The 18,291-nt window shown below is 42.5% G+C and overlaps 1 protein-coding gene across 1 annotated transcript in view; it reads right to left on the minus strand.

Moving 5' to 3' along the window:
- The window catches only part of PDE10A (phosphodiesterase 10A), a 169,665-nt gene extending 152,079 nt beyond the window's left edge, over positions 1 to 17,586 (minus strand). The window contains exon 1 of the mRNA XM_040057725.2: positions 16,561 to 17,586. Coding sequence (XP_039913659.1) covers positions 16,561 to 17,425 — 865 coding nt within the window. The 5' untranslated portion in view covers positions 17,426 to 17,586. The remainder of the gene's footprint in view (positions 1 to 16,560) is intronic.
- Between the last annotated feature and the right edge of the window lie 705 nt (positions 17,587 to 18,291).

The following is an 18,291-nucleotide window of genomic DNA, read 5'->3' on the forward strand; positions in this document are numbered from 1 at the left end:
AATACAGACCCAACAGAGTACAATTATGACCAAGACAGAAGGGAGCCTTTGCAAGTAGTCATTTTTTTGCTTCCACATCTGCATGCATAAGCAACAGTTAAGAGTGCCTAAAAAGTTCCACAGAACTTTTCACAACAGCACGCAGTTCAACTGAAGCCTAAAAGCATCTTGGTGATAGCTGTACACAGGAGGGACTTTTTGCCCCACCCCCCCTTTTTTTTTTATTGCATGCTTTCTGAGCTCTGATACAACCACTGCCATAAATACAGCAAAAATCAGCTAAAGTTACTAAACATCAAACCTCTCCTCTAATCCTCTCCCCACCAAAACCAAGGCTATCTAAGAATAAATAAGGGAATGTATTTTCCTTTGGAGCATTTTTGAAGATTTTTCTTGTTACAAATTTGATACACATAGTCATTCATTCTACAAGTCACCACTAAGGTAAATCTCTGTGCGCTGTTTTCTGTGATCAGATAAAAACATTTGGGCACCCCAAGCATTCAAACCAATCGCTTGTACACCACAGACCTCACATTCTTCCATATATTGCCATAACTTTTTCTGAAGTCAAGCAGAGGAAGCGGTGTCAAAAAAATAGCAAGACAAGTCACTGTGTTCCATGGATCAAAACTCAATATTCACTAGTACGCACTAAACACTCTCTAGTAATGAAATGCACTGTGTTTCCCCTTCAGATTAAATGAGATTTTAGGCAAAATAAAAAAAAAACCCAACATATCAGAGAGAAAAGTGATTTGGCTAAAACATATACAGTTGCAGCCAACAGGAACAAAGTGATACTGTTCCAACTTAATGCATTTTAGTTTCAAAGACAGACTGAGAATGCATCTTCATCAGAAAATACATTCCTGACAGGAGAAATACACACTACATAGATCTTGACAGGAGTAAAATGCATTAGATAAATATTTAGTCTATTTGAAGAATTTATCAAGTCCATCCAGCTTTATGCTTCTAGCCCCTCTTGCCATTATCAGTCATGCTGATCTCCTGTTTTTAGCAAAGTCTGCAGAGAAAAAGACCAGAAGTTTTGTTGAAATACAATTTAGTTACACCATATTTCAAAATATTTAGTAAAAATACTCTTCATGAAAAAACCTTTCAGTACTTCTTTGAGGGACCAATGCCAGGAAATCGGATTCATAAAGCACAAACAATCCATTGCAACAAGGATCAAAATATAGCAGTAAATATGATAAATAAATGGTGGTGTTTAATCTCCAGCTGGGCTTAAAACCACGACATGTGACAACAGAAATCAATGACAAATCTCACATTAAACGAATCAGAGCTGCGATTTTTGTCCTGTTTCCAGGAAACACAAATGCATTACATCAGCTGAGATGCACTTCCCATCACGATGACTCGATTGCAGAGTCCCTTGGTAAATGACACTTGAGAAGGAAAAAGCTACTGAAAACATCATTGACCTCTCCCCGCAGAAGCTATGTATCTCTGCCTTGTGCATAAAGCACTAAAAATCTTAGGAATCCAAAGAAATTAGAGTCATCATTAACAGAACCTAAATGCGGAGGTTCTCAATCCAGAGAAGATGCAGCAAGAAAAATCCAACTGATCCTTAAAAAGTCAAAAGTAACAAAACATGCAATTGCCTTACTGGCTCGTCAGGTACAAAATTTGCCCATACAAATATATTTTGACCTTGTGATTAACTGTAATCAAATGTGACGGTACTGTACACGTGTCAAATAAGGTCATGAAAACCAGCAGCTGGGAAGACCACAGAGACATAAGCAAGTGTCCACAGCAACTCTGCCCATCTTATGAGATAGCAGACATTCCAGGCAGCAAGAAAGGGGCGGGAAAAGAAGGAGAACAGAAAAAGCAGCAGGAATATCCAGACTTCAGATCTAATAACTACTGAGTTGATAGGGGTTTAGGGGTTATTGGTCTTTGTCTTACTAAATTTGGATTGAACAGGTGTAGAGTTGAGCAGATTCATGGTGTTGCTTGCTTGGTTTTTCTGCTGAAAAGTTGCTAAAATATGAAGACATACAAAATAGGAGAGCAGCAGTTTGGGTGGTACCAAAGTTATACACTGCTCTAAAAAAAGAAAGCATTATGTCAGTAAGATGACAATATTTTTATTCTAGCATTTTACCAAAATAATTCATAAATACTTTTTTTTTTCAGAACAAGATTATTGCCAAACAAGTCTAAACTGCTAAAAACTAACTAAATAAATGCCAAGTCTTAATTCAACAGTTTCACTGAACTGCACAACAGGTGATCAGTTGATAAAACTGAAGGACTAAACCTTAATAGGCAGATTTTGACACCCAAATAATATAAAAGACAACAGTAAATAAAGTAAGCATTTAATCTCTAGCAGGACAGGAATTGACTGCTATCCATGCTTCTGCTTGTAAATGACACAGTGCACACTGAATAGCAGCACGGGAAAGTATCAGTAACCATCATTTCAACTAAAGATATTTTACTTTTCAGTCACTGTATAATTTTGAAGGTATTTATCTATTTCTCCTTATTTACACCCTTTACTGATACTCCTCTCAAACCCAATTATTATCCCAAAATTTAAGAGCTCTGATATAGCTTCAGAAAGACTTCCCTACTTATGCAAGGATGCAGGTTTGAGTTATGAAAAATCTACAGAAAACACTACATTCCTGACTCAAGTTCTCCCTCAGTTGGCTTAAAATTTCACTTTTTAAGCAACAGCACTGACTGTAGCATACTGAGCTGTGCCCAGACCATGCCAGTAAATATATAGGAGGAAGAAAGTATGTTCTGAAACTCAGAGCAAATTTCATCACAAAAGGTGAAGCAAAGCTGCCTCAAGTTCCAATGCTCAAGATCAATAAATGAGGCAAAAATAGGGTAATTGCCCAGCAAACTATGAAATGCACAGCCAAGAAGCATCTAAATAATATATTTTAGTTTGTCTTCTCTTTCACAGGTTTTTTCATCCCTTTCATTTTTTTCTCCTCCAGTCTTCTTGGTGAGGGTGAGGTAATTTTGTCATCTTTATTGTTTTTATCATTTCTCCCTATATATTACATATAACGCTATCTGCTAAAACACTAATTCTTTCCTCAATTAAAATGTAACTTAGAAAAGTGGCAGTAGCATAAATAGATCTAATCAAAACTAATAATTACCTCACACTTCATGCTTTCAATGCAAGAACATTTAAAGTGATTTCACTGTTGCCCTTGAAGAGAATTATGTTTTTCATCCAAAGCTCCCAGATCCCCAGCATCTGGGAGCTGTTTGCAGAAAAAGACAGACACAAACACAAATTAAGTCACAGGAAACTATAGCACCATTCTGCTTGTATTATTAAAACAATGTGGTCTGACAGAGGAATACCCAGATTAGAAGTCATTGTGGCTCTGCCATTTTTCTACTTCATAGCCACCCATCTACTTTGGTAAAGGTAAAGGTTTGGTAAAGGTTTCCCCAGCTGCTTGGAAAGATGAGAGTGCTGCTCATTACAACTTCCTGGTTTTGCAAACTTCCAGGTTTGTTGTGAGAACTAGTCTGTATTTACTCAGTGCTTGGGTTTGGGAGTGGTGGATATAATTATTTCAGGTTATCTCCAACCATTAACTGACTAAGAAAACGAGTGAATATTCTTGTACTTCTACCTAATCCCTTTTCCGTTCTTCAGCAGTATGCAAGTGACAAGAGATTATTAGTGCACCATAGCACAAAAAAGGATATAAAGCTATTAGAGAGCATCCAAAGGAGGGTAACACAGATGGTGAAGAGTCTTAAGGAAAAGACATGTGATGAACAGCTGAGGTCACTTGGTCTGTTCAGCCTCTAGAAGGGGAGACTGAGGGGAAACCTCATTGCAGTTACAGCTTCCTCATAAGGAGAAAATGAGAGGCAGGCACTGAGCTCTTCTCTCTGGTGACCAATGACAGGACCCAAGAGAATGGACTGATGTTGTGTCAGAGAGGTTGGATATTAGGAAAAGATTCTTCACCCAAAGAGTGGTTGAGCACTGGATCAGGCTCCCCAAGGAAGTCTCAACACCAGCCTGATACAGCTCAAGAAGTGTTTGGATAATGTTTCCAGGCACACATACAGTGCCCTCAAGCTCATTATGTGATTCTTGGGGTTTTTCTATGGAGGGCTAGGAGCTGGACTCAGTGGTCTCGCAGGTCCTTTCTAACTCAGGATATTCTATCATCCTGTGAAAAAAAATATTATTTCATGCCCACAAAACCTTCATGCAATCATCACCAGCAGAAAAACCCAAAAGAAAACCAGCAATTCCATCTCTGTAAAATGTCTTCACAGTAGAATTAGAAGGATTTAGGAGTTGCTAGGATCAAAAAAAAAAAAAAAAAAAAACAACAACCACCAAACCAAAACAAAAAAAAGTAACACTTCCTATCAACTTCATGCACATTCTGCACTGAGAAAGTACTGGGCCAGAGAAATAAAAGCCCTGTGAGGAAAAAACAAAAACAATCACCAAACCAAAAAAAAGTACTCTAGAGCATATAAGCAGAAGCCCTCCTAAAGCTGACTTCCAAGATGGCAAATTTTACATTAAATAGACCATGCTATATTCTCATCTTCCACATTAAATAACATTTTAAACATGCACTTCCAACCCTGCCTGCACAAGGGGAGGAGTATTCATGTATAGAAAGAGCAGCCTTAAGGAGGAAGAATTAGGCCATTTATTTAAACAGGAGGGTTAGTTTATGTGAACTTCAAGTGACCATGAAACTATGGCGTAAGTGTACCAAGCACAGCTAAGCTGATCTAAGATGAGCTGCTGATGAAAGGGGTTACCCTGTCATCAGCTCCCAGCAAGAGGCTGACGCATCACCAGGCTTCCCATCCGCACCAGTGACCCTGTGACTCCACAAATTCAACTTCCTGAACTTATTCAGGAAGTGAACTACTAGAAAACTTACTCTACACCAGAGAGAGTCGACAAGCATCTAACATATCTCAGCCCCCTGAAACAGCCTGCTTTGGGATCCAGACACATTCCAGGATTAACAGACAGAAAGGGGAATGAAGCCAGGCGGTGTAACAGTTATGTCCTCGCTGCTCCTAACATGCTGCCTTCTGCAATCTGCTTCTAAAGAACACCAGTACATGAGTAGGAGCCAAGGTCACCTTTGCTGCACTTCATCCATTACAGCAGCCTACCGCTCAGTAAGGTAGCAGACCCTAACCTCTGCGTATATCACAGGCTAGAAAACCAAACAATGTGCTTGAGGCTTTTTCCTGCTATCTCTGCTGAGCTAGTAGAGACTTCAAGCAAAGCAGCACAGGTTAAGTATCTCAGTTGCCACTAGTAGACCTGCTGGAACTCGTCTCTGACACCTAAAACACACCAAAATCATATGGGTTAATGGAAATATGAAAGTCTTTATAGAGGATTTAAAATGAGTTTGTTGACTCTAATTTCCAACGTGAAGTTCAGAACAGAACTATATTTAAACAAAGCTTAAACAATTTCTGTTCTGGCAGAAGAATTCAAAAATTCCAATATTGCCCAATATAACTGCGTAATTGTTTTCATGTTCTCTTTTCAATTTTGATATATATAGCAAATTTCAACTTCCTTACCATTCCTCCCTTCAGCTCCATAAACAGCAAAAGAATTGTGAAACAAGAGAAACAAAAACCTCGTTTTTAGAAGTGCTTGGGAAGAAGTGTTTCTTGGCACAGCAGAATGGCTAGTTGCTTTGATTCAAACACAAGTTGTTAAAACAAGATGTTGCAAAGTGCTAAGAGAGTAGTTGAACATGTTTTTTAAAGACGTACCGACAGCTGAATGAAGAAAAACAAACAAAAAATTAACCTTGCAGTCAAATCAGAAGGTAACACCTGCAACATCATCTTGTAAACAAGAACCAAGGCTTGTCATGGACAAGTACGAGGTCAGCATCATCAAAGCAGCCAACCACAGCGCTGTTAGCTATGCTCACAACATATCCACAGCCAGAGCCACACAAGGCCATCCATGTTAAGAGACAGAGAAGGGCACGTGCTCTACATGTAGCCAGAATTACACTTTAATAAACCGGTGGGGAGAAAAAAAAAAAAAAAAAAAAGAAGCAGGAACAAGGTAGATAAGTTATTAAACCACAATTGAAGCATTAGGGGGAAAACAACAACAACAACAACCCACCAACTAAGAAAGGAAATAAAAACCACACGGGATAGAAGAGTAAAACTTTCAGAGTGACCTTAAAAAACAATGGTAAAGGACATTCTCAGCTGGCATAAACAAAAGATTGTCAAATAGCAGCTAGCCTATTCATGAAGATAATATTAAGCTGCAAAAAGTAAAGAAATAAATTAAAATATTATCTGTCAGCACATTCATAAAGTATATAAGATTTACCATGCACACTTATGTTGTTACTAAGGAGGAAAAAGTTAATAGTTAAGCAGAAAGAAAGCATCTGTGACATTAAAAAGAAAAATAACACTCACACTTAAAAAACCAGTAATCTTTTACTTCAGTCAAATCTTATACTTCACTGAAGAGAGTCCCTTGAAATTTGATAATTTGCTGGGAGATATTTACATATTAAGCCTTTCATCTACCCCCAAAGAAACCTCTTAAAGTTTATAAATAGCTTTCCCTATATGGACAAACATTTTCTTCTGCTGTAATTTCACTCCTTTGAGCAATAAAAATGTTAAACTCCTCTTACCATTTCAGTCCTCTCCCTATTCTAGTCCTGATTTTTGTACCTTCAGTACTGCTATCATAGATGGAAAAGTCTCCACCATCTTTCACTAATTTAAGATATTACGTATCACCATACAGACTTTATTCATCCTTATCAACTGACCAACTTTATGTCTTCTTGTTCTTCTATGAACATTCATATACACATTTTAGTCACAACTCCCAAAGATCCTTTCAAAGCAGCAAGTCCAGGAAACAAAGACAGAAAATATAAATAATTGTGTTGACTCAGGCAACAAGCCATATCCTCCAGTATGGTCCCCTATTCATTGCATGCATCGTTCATTCAGGACTTTGTAGAATCTGTAGCTCATTCCCTAGGAGAACTTGGTGTGCAGAAACAAGGTCTGTCTACTGCCACAAGCAGTTTAGACTGTTTGGTTCCTCTGCTGCTCTGTAGAGCGATGTCCCTAAACAAGTAATTGAAACACCACAGAGCCTGATCTTTAATCACAAAGTATGAAGGCATGACATATCTAATGTATGCAAAGATAAACTCTTCTCCTTTCACAAAGTGGGAAGAAGTTACAGCAGCCCCTTTGTTAGAGGGTAGAAATGAGCTGAGACACAGACTTCTTGTTTGTCACAGCCTGAAAAGGGTCCTGGTTTACTCCTCTTCACAGCTCAACCATTCTGACTGCAGCCTTTCACTGACTCTGGCTGCAGCAAGCTCCTACTGTAGGTTTCCATTGCAGCCTCTGCCTGCTGCTTATTTCCTGCTGAACTACGACTGCAGGTATTGGTTTACAGACTCTGACTGCAGGCCTTTACCCAGCTAGACTGTGACTGCAGGTTCCAACAACAGACTCAACTGCAGACTGACCTCACAGCAATGATTCTTTCTCCCCAGGATCCTTCTTCGGCGTGACTCTCCCATTCATGATCCCCCATGATGACTCCTTACTAACCCACTCCCTTTTATCACGCTTATCTTTATTGGATATAGCTGTGACTCATCAGGGGTGAGGCTGAATTGGGTAACTAACACAGCTGCTACTTATCAAGGACGAGGTTACCTGTATTACCTTCTCCTTCAGGAAGATGCAAGTTTAACTCCCAGAGCTTTTGGGGAATAGTCTGCATCTGCTTACTCCCAACATATCAGTCATTAGGCATCAGTCTAAACTGGACCATGGAGCTCACTAAAAGTTAAGCAGAACAGACAAGACTAAAGCTTGAGACCACATCCTCTGTGCTTAGTTCAAAAAGCATGAGCATTGCACATAGCTCCAACAAAAGTCCAAAAAAGGTCTGAAAGAAACACGCAATCTACAAGCACATTCCTACCCAGAAAAAGTCGATGAAAGTTCCTGCAACATGCCAAATGATCCTCACCTCTCTAGCACAAGCCAGAGGTTGTACTGTTCTATAAACACTGGAGACTGCAGGACACCCATTCTCTCTGATGTCTTCAAAGCACTTCTCAAAATGACACCTCTAATCCCAAGACCTTCTTACATTCATAATCATGAGCTGAAGGCCACAAAACTACATTTAAGATCCATGAAAAAGCAGCTTTCAAGAGCAGTTGTCTCAGGAGTCTGTACTGGTGAAAACTGAAGAAACAGGAACATTGGGACACATCCACACAAAAGCAATTTGCTCGCAAGAATGAGACACAGAAGCCTGGCACAGCGAAACCTGAGCATATTAGCTAAGGCAGTGCTTGTTTTGAGAACAGATGAGTTCAGTTTCCTGTTACATCAAACAGTAACTTTCATCAGTCCTACGTGTGCTCAAAAAAAAGCAAGAAAAAATTTCTACTGACATCACACTTAGGGCTGGGCAGACAGTGGCGGATTAGGAAATACAATGAGTCACTGCATATAGAGAACACATCACGAGCATTTTCAAGCTACCATGCAAAATTTCTTCTTACCAAAAAAAAATCCAGACAACAGTGTTTAAGTGAACCATACCAGAAGAAGAATAATAGCACCATAGTGCCCTCACACAACAGAAGTAATTTACGAAAACAAAAACACGGTAAAAAGACAGTATAAGACACCAAACTGCTGCAGAAAGAAACAAAATCAACACAGTTCAGCAATCAAGAAGGAAACATCAACTAAAATAAGTTTATGGGTGGACAAGGGGGAAGTCACATAAAACTGAAATTACAATATAACAAAGACAGGCATGCAAAGAAAGGACAGCCAACGGAGCTGTTCCAAAAAAGAATTCACTCTAGAGAAGCAGCCAAGGTATCTGTATATGCATGAAATAAAACCAAAATATAAACACAAAAAACCCAGCGTAAGTAAAAGAATGAGTTATCATAAACTCAACTGCTATGTGTTAGCGAAAAAAATCTTTAGTGAAATAATGAGACTTTTTTTTTTTTTTAAACTAAGTCAAAGACCTTTAGAAGAAAGGGAAGTAGCTTTACACAGTTTGGAAGCAAAAAAAATAAGACACTACAGCAGAAATAAAATGGAGATATAAAAACTAGACAGTGAGGAAAACTACAAAAGAATAAAAAGCATGCACATTTAGCCACCATAATTCAGGCTAAGCATCTTATTCTCTGAACCAAAATGTTGCAGAAATGCTACTAAAATACACATGACAAAGAAAGTGGCTTCTTTCCTGCCAGTGTGGAAACTTCTTCACAGGGTGAAGCAAAGCAAGCAGTATTACTAAGTTCAGCATAGAGGTGCTTAGCAGCTACAAATACCTGCTATTTTGGTATGTATGGGCCAGAAGAATTAGAGATGTGGGGTTTCTGCACAAAGTTATTAGAAGCAAAGCTTTTCTTGTCTTTAGAAGTATTTGTGGCTTGACATTAGGGGATTTCCTTTTGATGCAAATGGAAGGAGAAAGAAAGGAAGAATGTTGAAATTATTATCAGCTGAATAAACTTTGTTAAGAGAAACACAGCTCTGGTGCCTGGGAGTTGGCTGATAATGCAGAAACAAGAAATCAGATCAGTGAGTGCTAATGAAAACGTTAAAAGTTTTCAGATTGGAGGTGAATTAACTGGTCTCCAATCCTGACAATCTTTTCTTTGGTCTCAGAACCAAAGCAGGCAAGATTACTACTGCTGCTTCTACATTGAAGATTTTTATTACTATTTTCGTTAGGTATCAATAATATTACTATGGGTTCTCTGAAGGCAGTGAATAATATTCAAAAGCATTCTCTTTTAGTGTTCTTGAGCCAGAACTACTTCAGAAACTACTTCAAGTGATATATTGACCACAACTCTAGTCCTTTTGAGCTATAAAATTTGGCATCTCTTAATGATGTTACATTTTATTGCTAAAAATCTCACACAGACTAAAACTTGCTATTTCCAAAAGAATATGAAATTTGTAAAACCAAGTATTTTTTTGTTCTTAATGCCAACTGTAACAAGGTGCTTAGGAGACGGAATTAAGAAAGCTTCCTGTAGCAACAAATCACCATGAAAAAATATATTAAAAGAACTCAGAAATAAAGGAGTTCCCTGTACGTATGTAAATTTTTTAACTAATTCATACTCTTGCCAAGTTTTGGGTTGTTTTAAGACATAATTAGCATACTTGAATGTCGAAATAAAGCATTAGAGTGCACTAAAGATTAACGCATGACTTTCTTGTAAAAATGTAGAACTTGCTAACCAAATTGTCATTCCCTCCTGCGAAAACAAACACATCATGAGCATTCTGGAATGTTCGTCCGTTAACAAGGCGCGGTGGCGAGTCTGTTACCTGCCTTTTGAACAGCCTCATTTCAGTGTGCAACACAGCATTTACATTGTCTGTCATAGCAGGGGCCAAAGTCTTCAATAAACACCAGCCAGGCTGGTTCCTCCCACACTAATTATGACAGCTGGACAAAAAGTGATGAAGAAACCACAGAAATATGACATTTTCTCACAAGCTTTTAGAAGGGGACAAAGACGGCAAGGGAAGCCCACCTCCCAGGATGAAAACCCTATGTCCTCACTTTGAAACAAAATAGAAAAACAAACAAACAAACAAGAAAGCATCCTTTAATAGCAGAGCTCAGAGCTGAGACCTGATTCCACAGAGTTGCCAGGCTGTGACTGCATCGACTCGTCACACCCCCGAGCCAAGCGAGGCTGAGCTGCGAGAGCCTTGGACGGCCGAGGCAGCAGCGCCCGCGGAGCTGTCAATCAGTAGGTGGCACTCTTCAAGCTCCGGCCGGGGGAAGCCAAGCACTACCGAGCAGCCGGGAACTTCAGCAGAAACACCAACAAGAGGTACTGAACTGGTTTAGCCCTGACTGACGGCCATGGGGAATGCAACGGCTTCATTTCTATAACACATAAAGCAACCCGAGTGTATAATCTCTGAAGTTCCTAGAAATTACAACTTTTGGGTGCTATAAATAATTTTGGACGAACGCTATTGTACACTCCTATAATAAAACCAGTACCTTAAGAAATCATCCCTTATATCTGCACTTTGAGTGCAGCTTTGTAGCTAATTATGTAGAAGTAAGTCAAATTCATTACTGAATTTCATTTTTTTTTTAATTTAACAAAACATAGCGTAACTATTTACATTTTATCATAGCTGTTCTAGCATAACTATTTACATTTTACCATAGCTGTTCTTCAAAGCTGGACAACAAATGTGTTACAACTAATGAAACAAATAAACAAATCATTTAGAACAATATATGAACAATTATTTCTGTGAAATTTATTAGTGAAGATGTGACCAACACACCCTAAGATTCAACTGTTTTTAGGACAAGATTTAAAATCAGTAGAAGGTATAACAAAAATGGAAACGCTATTCCATAAAAAAAAAAGTGTCAGACTTCCCATTCCTGCAAATAGTGCTTCTAGATTTAACAATTATACCTTTTTAAATTGTGAAAACAGATTGAAATCTAATGTACTTTACTACCTGTTTGATAAAACAGTAAAAGGAAATGCGGATTTAGTAACAAGGTCTGAGTACAGGTACTTGTAATTGAAACAGCCAGCAGAGGGAGTATAAAAACAATTAAAAACCCCCTCAAACAGTCTTTTTTCTCTTTATATATATATTTTACTTATGATTTTAGCTTTCTTTTAGAATATAATAGTGTCAACAGAGCAAAATTTTAATATTATAAAGCAGACAAAAATCGAATGCTCAAGTATTAAACAGAATGACTTGAAACACAAATACTTTTTAAAGCAGCATTAAAAACAAATGAGCTGATACTAAACTAAATCTGAAATACATTTTTAAGACAGGCAAGGTTAACATCAATCAACAAGCTGCATAAGCCACTTCCAAGTTAAAATCCACTCACCCACAGATTCTCATCCTAACTTTCTGAATCTAAAACTAAGTACACAATTTTATAATATTGGGAGAATGTTTGTTATAATCTATTTGTACTAGAAAATGGCACAGAATCTTTAAACAGAAGTTACTGTTGTACTGATCTGTACAACGGATGACATATGAGCAATTCAGCCGGGTATATGGCCTAGATCATTAGTGCAAATAAGCACTCACATGACTTTCAAAATCAAGTCACTAAGTCACGTAAGTGTTGAATAAAATCTCATACTTTACACTTCAGGTCTTCACTGCATCCAGCTGATGAGGGTGGCTTAAACACAAGCAAAAGGGAGAAGGACACAAATGGGCTGAATGAAGCTGCCAGCCTTGTGTTAGAATACTAAATAAGCTGTCACCCTCTTCACACAAGTAACAAAAAGAAACCTTCTCACAACTCATCTAAACTATCCCACTGTGCATAATCACACCTTCCACAGTCCATCTCACAGGAGGAGCAAGGTTACTGAGTTAACAGGGAAGGAGTTACCTCCTCTCTCAAGGTATTATGAGAGCTAGGTACTCCCAAACCACCAGGCACAGGCAGAAGAACTGAGGAGTCAAAGGGACAGAACATTAGATATTCCACACGTAAACTGCATGCCTTACAGACAACCATTTGTAAAAACAGCTGATTTGAAAAAGCAAGCCTTTCTCCACTGTGAACTGCTTGTGCTTGCATGGTTTTCATTACCATTCCATGCCATTCTTTGCTATCTGCCCTACATATTGTTCTGTTGTCTCACCAAGAAGAATGGCAGTGCTGCAGACCAGGATACGTGGTGTTACTGTACAATAATGCAAAATGTGAAACACCAGTCCTGTGCTGTTAAATGACATCACTTATCATAACTATACCCTACTTTAGTGATAATCTTGCTTTCAATTAACCTGGAGTCAGAATCTGTGGGGAGAAAGCCAGAGACAATTTCATTCCTTATATATTCTAAATTTCAAGCATGATTTAATTGGAAAACCAAATTCTGTCCACCTTCACACAAGGGATTCATTGCTGAAGATCAGCATTTAACTTAGAACACCCTGACTGCAAAAAACCAAATACACAGACCAGAAATAACAAGAGTCAAGACAGGATTAACTTTTCCATTAGATCAAGTGACAGGAATACTTTCGATATTATTTAAATTTTAATTGCTACTTTCTTCCTGAACAACAGATCTTACTACATGTATTCTTCCTTAGAGTGCTGCTTAATCAGAAAGTCTTAGCATCTGGCACGTGAACGTATGGACTAAAACAGACAGAAAAAAGGTAACCGTATATCATTAAAATACACTGATAATTCTCTGACAAGCAGAAAGTCTGGATACTGTAAAGAAGACATACCTGCCAGTAAATTCATGGGACACAGATGACATAGGCTACACCTGCACCATGAGAGAAGACCTTGAGTGTGGAAGGAAGATGGGATGTGCCCCTAAAGGCAAGTAATTTCCCGGAAACCTGAGATACTGGAATACCTGGCAACTTGCACTATTCTAAATACAACAGAACTCCGCTGGAGTATCGATCCAGGATCAATGCTAAAAGTTTCTTAAAACACTGTCTTATGCACCAAGACTTAAAACGGTTAAGAAAAACAACATACATCACACAAAGCTCATATAAGCTTCTGCAGTCGAGTTCTTCATTAAGAATTTTAGTAAGAGAAATAGCCAGATATGGCACAAACTGAGCATTGCAGAACCTAAAATTTAATAATAACAACCTTTTAAAGAAGGTTATTAATATAAACTTCTTAAAATCCTTAAAATTTAAAGAAAATCCTGACGGGAGAGCATGTAAGTGGAAAGAGCTCGGAGATGGAAGAAGAATACATCTCTAGCAATTTCACCGTTTTCCACTCTTGAGGATTCTGTTATGCCACTTTTAAATCTTCTTTCCAGAAGGACTCATCTTCACTCTCTTCACTACAGAATACTTCAGGTTCCCTGCAAAAATATTTAGGCTTTTTTTTTTTTTTGTCTTTAAAGTCAAAGAGAAAATATACATACATAGATAATGATTTGGAACCTAAAATACAATTCAGGAAACAAAAGCTATGAGACACTGCACATTATCTTCATTATTTTACATGATCTCATCCTCTTCAAAACAATGATAGCCTTCCGGCTGCACTGTAACCAGGACTCTGCACAGCACTCCAAACAGTTGGACAAGTGCTTTTTACAGTAGCTGCACTGGAACTGAACAGTATCTTGTTTGACTTCCCTCCACTCCTTTCTTCAGCCTGGTTTCCTAAGGAAATCAGATTTATGGACTCACTCAGGGAGGGAGGGAAGGGTATATATGTATGGTACATATGTGTATGTGTACATACACGCCACATGTGAATGTCTGTCCGTCCATCTGTCTGACCTCACTAATACCTTTTGAGCCCATTGGTCAGTTTCAATCACATTCAAAAGAGAAGCAAAGACTATCAGACTTTTAAGTTATTGAAAGTTTCACGAGCATGGGCTGCAGAGTATGGAAAAGTGTTTCCACAGAGGCTGCATGTCTTCTTAGACGTCAGCAAACTCACAGGGGAAAGAATAGTTCTGCTCCCTTCCTGCCTGCCGGAAAATCTTCAGTCAGAGGTCACAATCAGTGAAAGATGACCAAATTTCTTGTGTTCAAGAGTTCATAAAATAGCTTAAGTTGAATTACTACTGCTTTTAAAGCTGTTTTGGACAAAGCTGATGTTTTCCACATAATCTTTTTCCTGGTCTAGCATAGGAGTGAATTGTCCTACGTGATACACGTTCCCTGGTTCAGTTCCTTGCTCTCAAGACCACTTATTTTAAAACATTAGCATTGTACCACACTCATGGCAGCACTCTACCCCTCTTAAACACAAACAAAATTAAAACTGGAAGAGTTTAGGATTCCCTTCAGGTCTCAAGATTAAACAAGTATGTGGCTCTGTACCATAACTAACAATTGAATAAAGTTGCAAAAGGACTGTGCAGCAAATACAATGATCATCTTTATTCAGCCCTACTCCGGAACACAAGTGCTACCACATTGCAGGCTCTTCTGCTCAAGACAGTTGTAAGTAATAAAACAGATAATGAGGTTTCTATGGACAATGAACCATACACAGTTCACCTGTATCCAAAAAAGCCATCTTTATCAAACTATACTAACAGATTAAAATTCAAGTCTAGGGCATAGATCCACAAACTAAGGAGCTGTCACAAAAAGAAAATAAAGCCACAGCTGACAGAAGCACCCTAAGCATCAAAATACGAGACAAGGGCGGGAGGGGGGGGGAAGTTCCTTATAAAAATATATATACCTATCATACATATATTTCAGCCCTGATACATGATCCGCTTGTAAATTCTTTAGTCCCGTGACCACACCGAACCCCAGCATATTTCCCGGCGGGGCGCTGGAGCCGAGGGCTGGCGGGGGACACGGGCTGGCAGACCCGGGAGGTTTCGGCCGTTCCGGGCCACCCCGGCCGCGGGGCGCGCACCCGGCGGGGCGCGGCGTGCCGGGGAAGCGCCTCGGGGCGGGAGGGCGAGACACCCGAGGGGCAGCCGGGCCGCACGTCCCCGCGAACGGGGAGTTCGTGCCACGCGAAGCCTCCTCCCCGCTCCCACACGCCGCCGCAGGGCTCGGGCCGCTCCCGCCGGGCTCCCCCGGCCAGCACGGGGCGGGCACTCGCCGAGCCCGGCACCGGGCGGAGGCCGAGCGGCTGCTCCGGCCCCACTCCCGCCCGCCGGCACGGGGCGAGCGCGGCCCCGCGCCCTTCCCCCGCGCTCGGGCTCGGGGGGAGCCGGCGAGGCTCTGGGAACGGCTGGCTGCGGGGCGCCCTTTGTGAAGCGCCTCAATCCCCCCTTTATTCCGGCCAGCCGGTCACTATCCCCGTTCCAGCGCCAGCCCCGCGTAGCAAGGAGCACATGTTTCCTCTCGGGCTCCTGGCCCGCCTTACAGCGAGCCACGGCCAGGGGAAGGCGGCACCCGGTACCAAAGCCGAATCAGAAATATGGAATGTGAACGCGCGTGGCAGCTCTGACGGGGACGCAGAAAGAAGAGATCCGTTTCACCCTTTTCGGTCCTCCGCCGCCGCTTTTCTGTCAATTGCCGAAACCATAATGCTTCCTTCTTGCCTGCTCAAGTAAGTAGGGGTGGGGGGGGGACAGTCTCCATTCCCTTACGTGTCATTCCTGAGCGAATTAAGCATGTACCAGGCAAAAGGCTGACATACATATATGTGGAGTTGTCTGATCCCGGAATGGTGCCGAAATCCTCGAGGCGTTAACAGCCAGCTCCCACAAAGAGCACTCAATTACATCGAGCATCCCCTTTGTCCGTGCATCCTCAATACACACCCGGCCGCTCCTCCATGCGTCCACGCACGCCCCACGTATACGGACCCTTTGTGTCCTCGCCTCCCCCCTCTCCTCACAAAGAAATGCCCTTTCCACAAAGCATGCACCCAGCCTCGGACACAGCCCTTCGCCTTCCCCCGAGACACGCGCGCCCCGCCGCCGGGCACAGCGCTCCGGTACCTACTTGTATTCAAGAAACAGTCCGTAAACCTCCTAAAGCAGCTTGCAGAATTAGATCCATCTTCCATGTCTGGCCCTAGGAGCAGGGGAGACGAGAAGGAGAAGAAGGCGCCTCTCTGCCGCTGCTGCCGCCTAGGAGTCCTGCTCCCGCCGGGGCCGTCGCCTCCTCGGATCCCGTCGCCGCGGGCTGCTGCTGCTGCAGCACCGAGGGAATTGCAGGACCACGGGCGAGAGGCGGCTGGGGAGAGGAGGAGCCGGGAGTGCTGCTGCCGGGGGCTGCCGGCTGCGGAACGGAGCAGCAAGCCCTGGATGGAGGAAGAACAGAAGAGTCTCCTCCTGCCGCTGCCGCCTGGATGGGCGATCAAGTGAGCTGCTGCCGCTGCTGCTCCGCCAGCATCTCTTCCTCCTCCTCCTCCTCCTCCACCTCCTCCTCCTGCCGCTTTCGCTGCCTCTCCTCCTCCTTCCCTCCCTTGGAGACTTGTGAGGTTAAAGGAAAATGAGGAGGGGAAACGAGGAGGCGGCGGCAAGAAATAAAAAGAAGATGGAGAAGCGGAGGAGAAGGAGGGAACTGGAACGAGGAAAGGAGCCGCTGCCGCTCTAGAGACGATGCTGGCGGAGACGGCGGAGGAGGCTGTGCCTGTAGCGCGGCTCCTGCTGCTGCTGGTGGTTGTTAGGAGAGAGAGGAAGCTGCAGGCAGCCGAGTCGCCTCCAGGAGCGGGGGGAGGAGGAGGAGACCCGCCGCTGCCTCCACCTCCACCGCTCTGGCCATGGGAGTGGAGCGGGCGGCTGCCGGAGCCGGGCTTTTCCCCGGGCGCTGCAGCCAGGGGGGCCAAGGGGCGGGATAAGATCCTCTTCTCCGGGTTGGACATGCTTCCGCTCTTCCCTCCCTTTCGCGGTAGTTTAAGGCAGGACGTCTACCAGAGATACCGGAGTAAAGCGAAAGGGAAAGCCGAAAAAGGACGGAGCGAAGCAAGGGGCAACCGCGGATCGGTCCTGCGTTCCCTCCGGCAACTCCCGGGCAGTGTTTCCTCCGCACCCCGGCTCCCCGCCCTCATAAAATCCTCACATTTCCGTTCCCCCTTTAGGCCAGAGGGGACAAGGCGTTACTGACCGCCAAGCGGTTTCAATCCCCTTTAAAGTCCGCTTTTCCCCATGCTCCCACCTCGCATTCAAAGCAAGAAAACGGCAACAATCTGTATTTTCTTCGAGCGAGGCAAATATTGCCCCGTGCGTGCGCGCTCGCCTGCAAAGAGGCAGATACAGTCACTGCAGTGCCGCTTCCAGCACCAGCCCCGGCCGCCAGAAAACGCCCACTGGCGGAGCCAGCGCTTCCCAGGCTCCCTCCCTCCCTTCTCCCTCCCTTCCTCTCACTGCTAGGCGCGCACACGGGAGCTACGGCACAGCGGTTACCTAAAGGGAAAGCGGGGAGAAACACGAGAAAAAGGTCCTCCCTTTGCGGTGTCACTATTTTAAACATTTATTTCCAACTGCTGAGATCAAAAGGCAGACACCCTGCTGTGGCTGGGCTGGAGACGCCAGAGAGTTTTCCCCTCCGTTTCTGTGGGGCATCCAACGCCGTTTCTACGCGAAGATGCGCAGACCCTCCCCGACGCTCAGCATCACACGTGTTCGCTTTGGCTCCCCGCCGCCTTTCCCATCACTTGGCACACTGACAGCCACCCATCCCTCCACCCGAGCCCTCGGACCCTGCCTCAGACCCTGCGCTCAGGTGCAG

The sequence above is a fragment of the Hirundo rustica genome, chromosome 3 (assembly GCF_015227805.2).
Source record: "Hirundo rustica isolate bHirRus1 chromosome 3, bHirRus1.pri.v3, whole genome shotgun sequence".
In the NCBI taxonomy this organism is placed as follows: domain Eukaryota; kingdom Metazoa; phylum Chordata; class Aves; order Passeriformes; family Hirundinidae; genus Hirundo; species Hirundo rustica.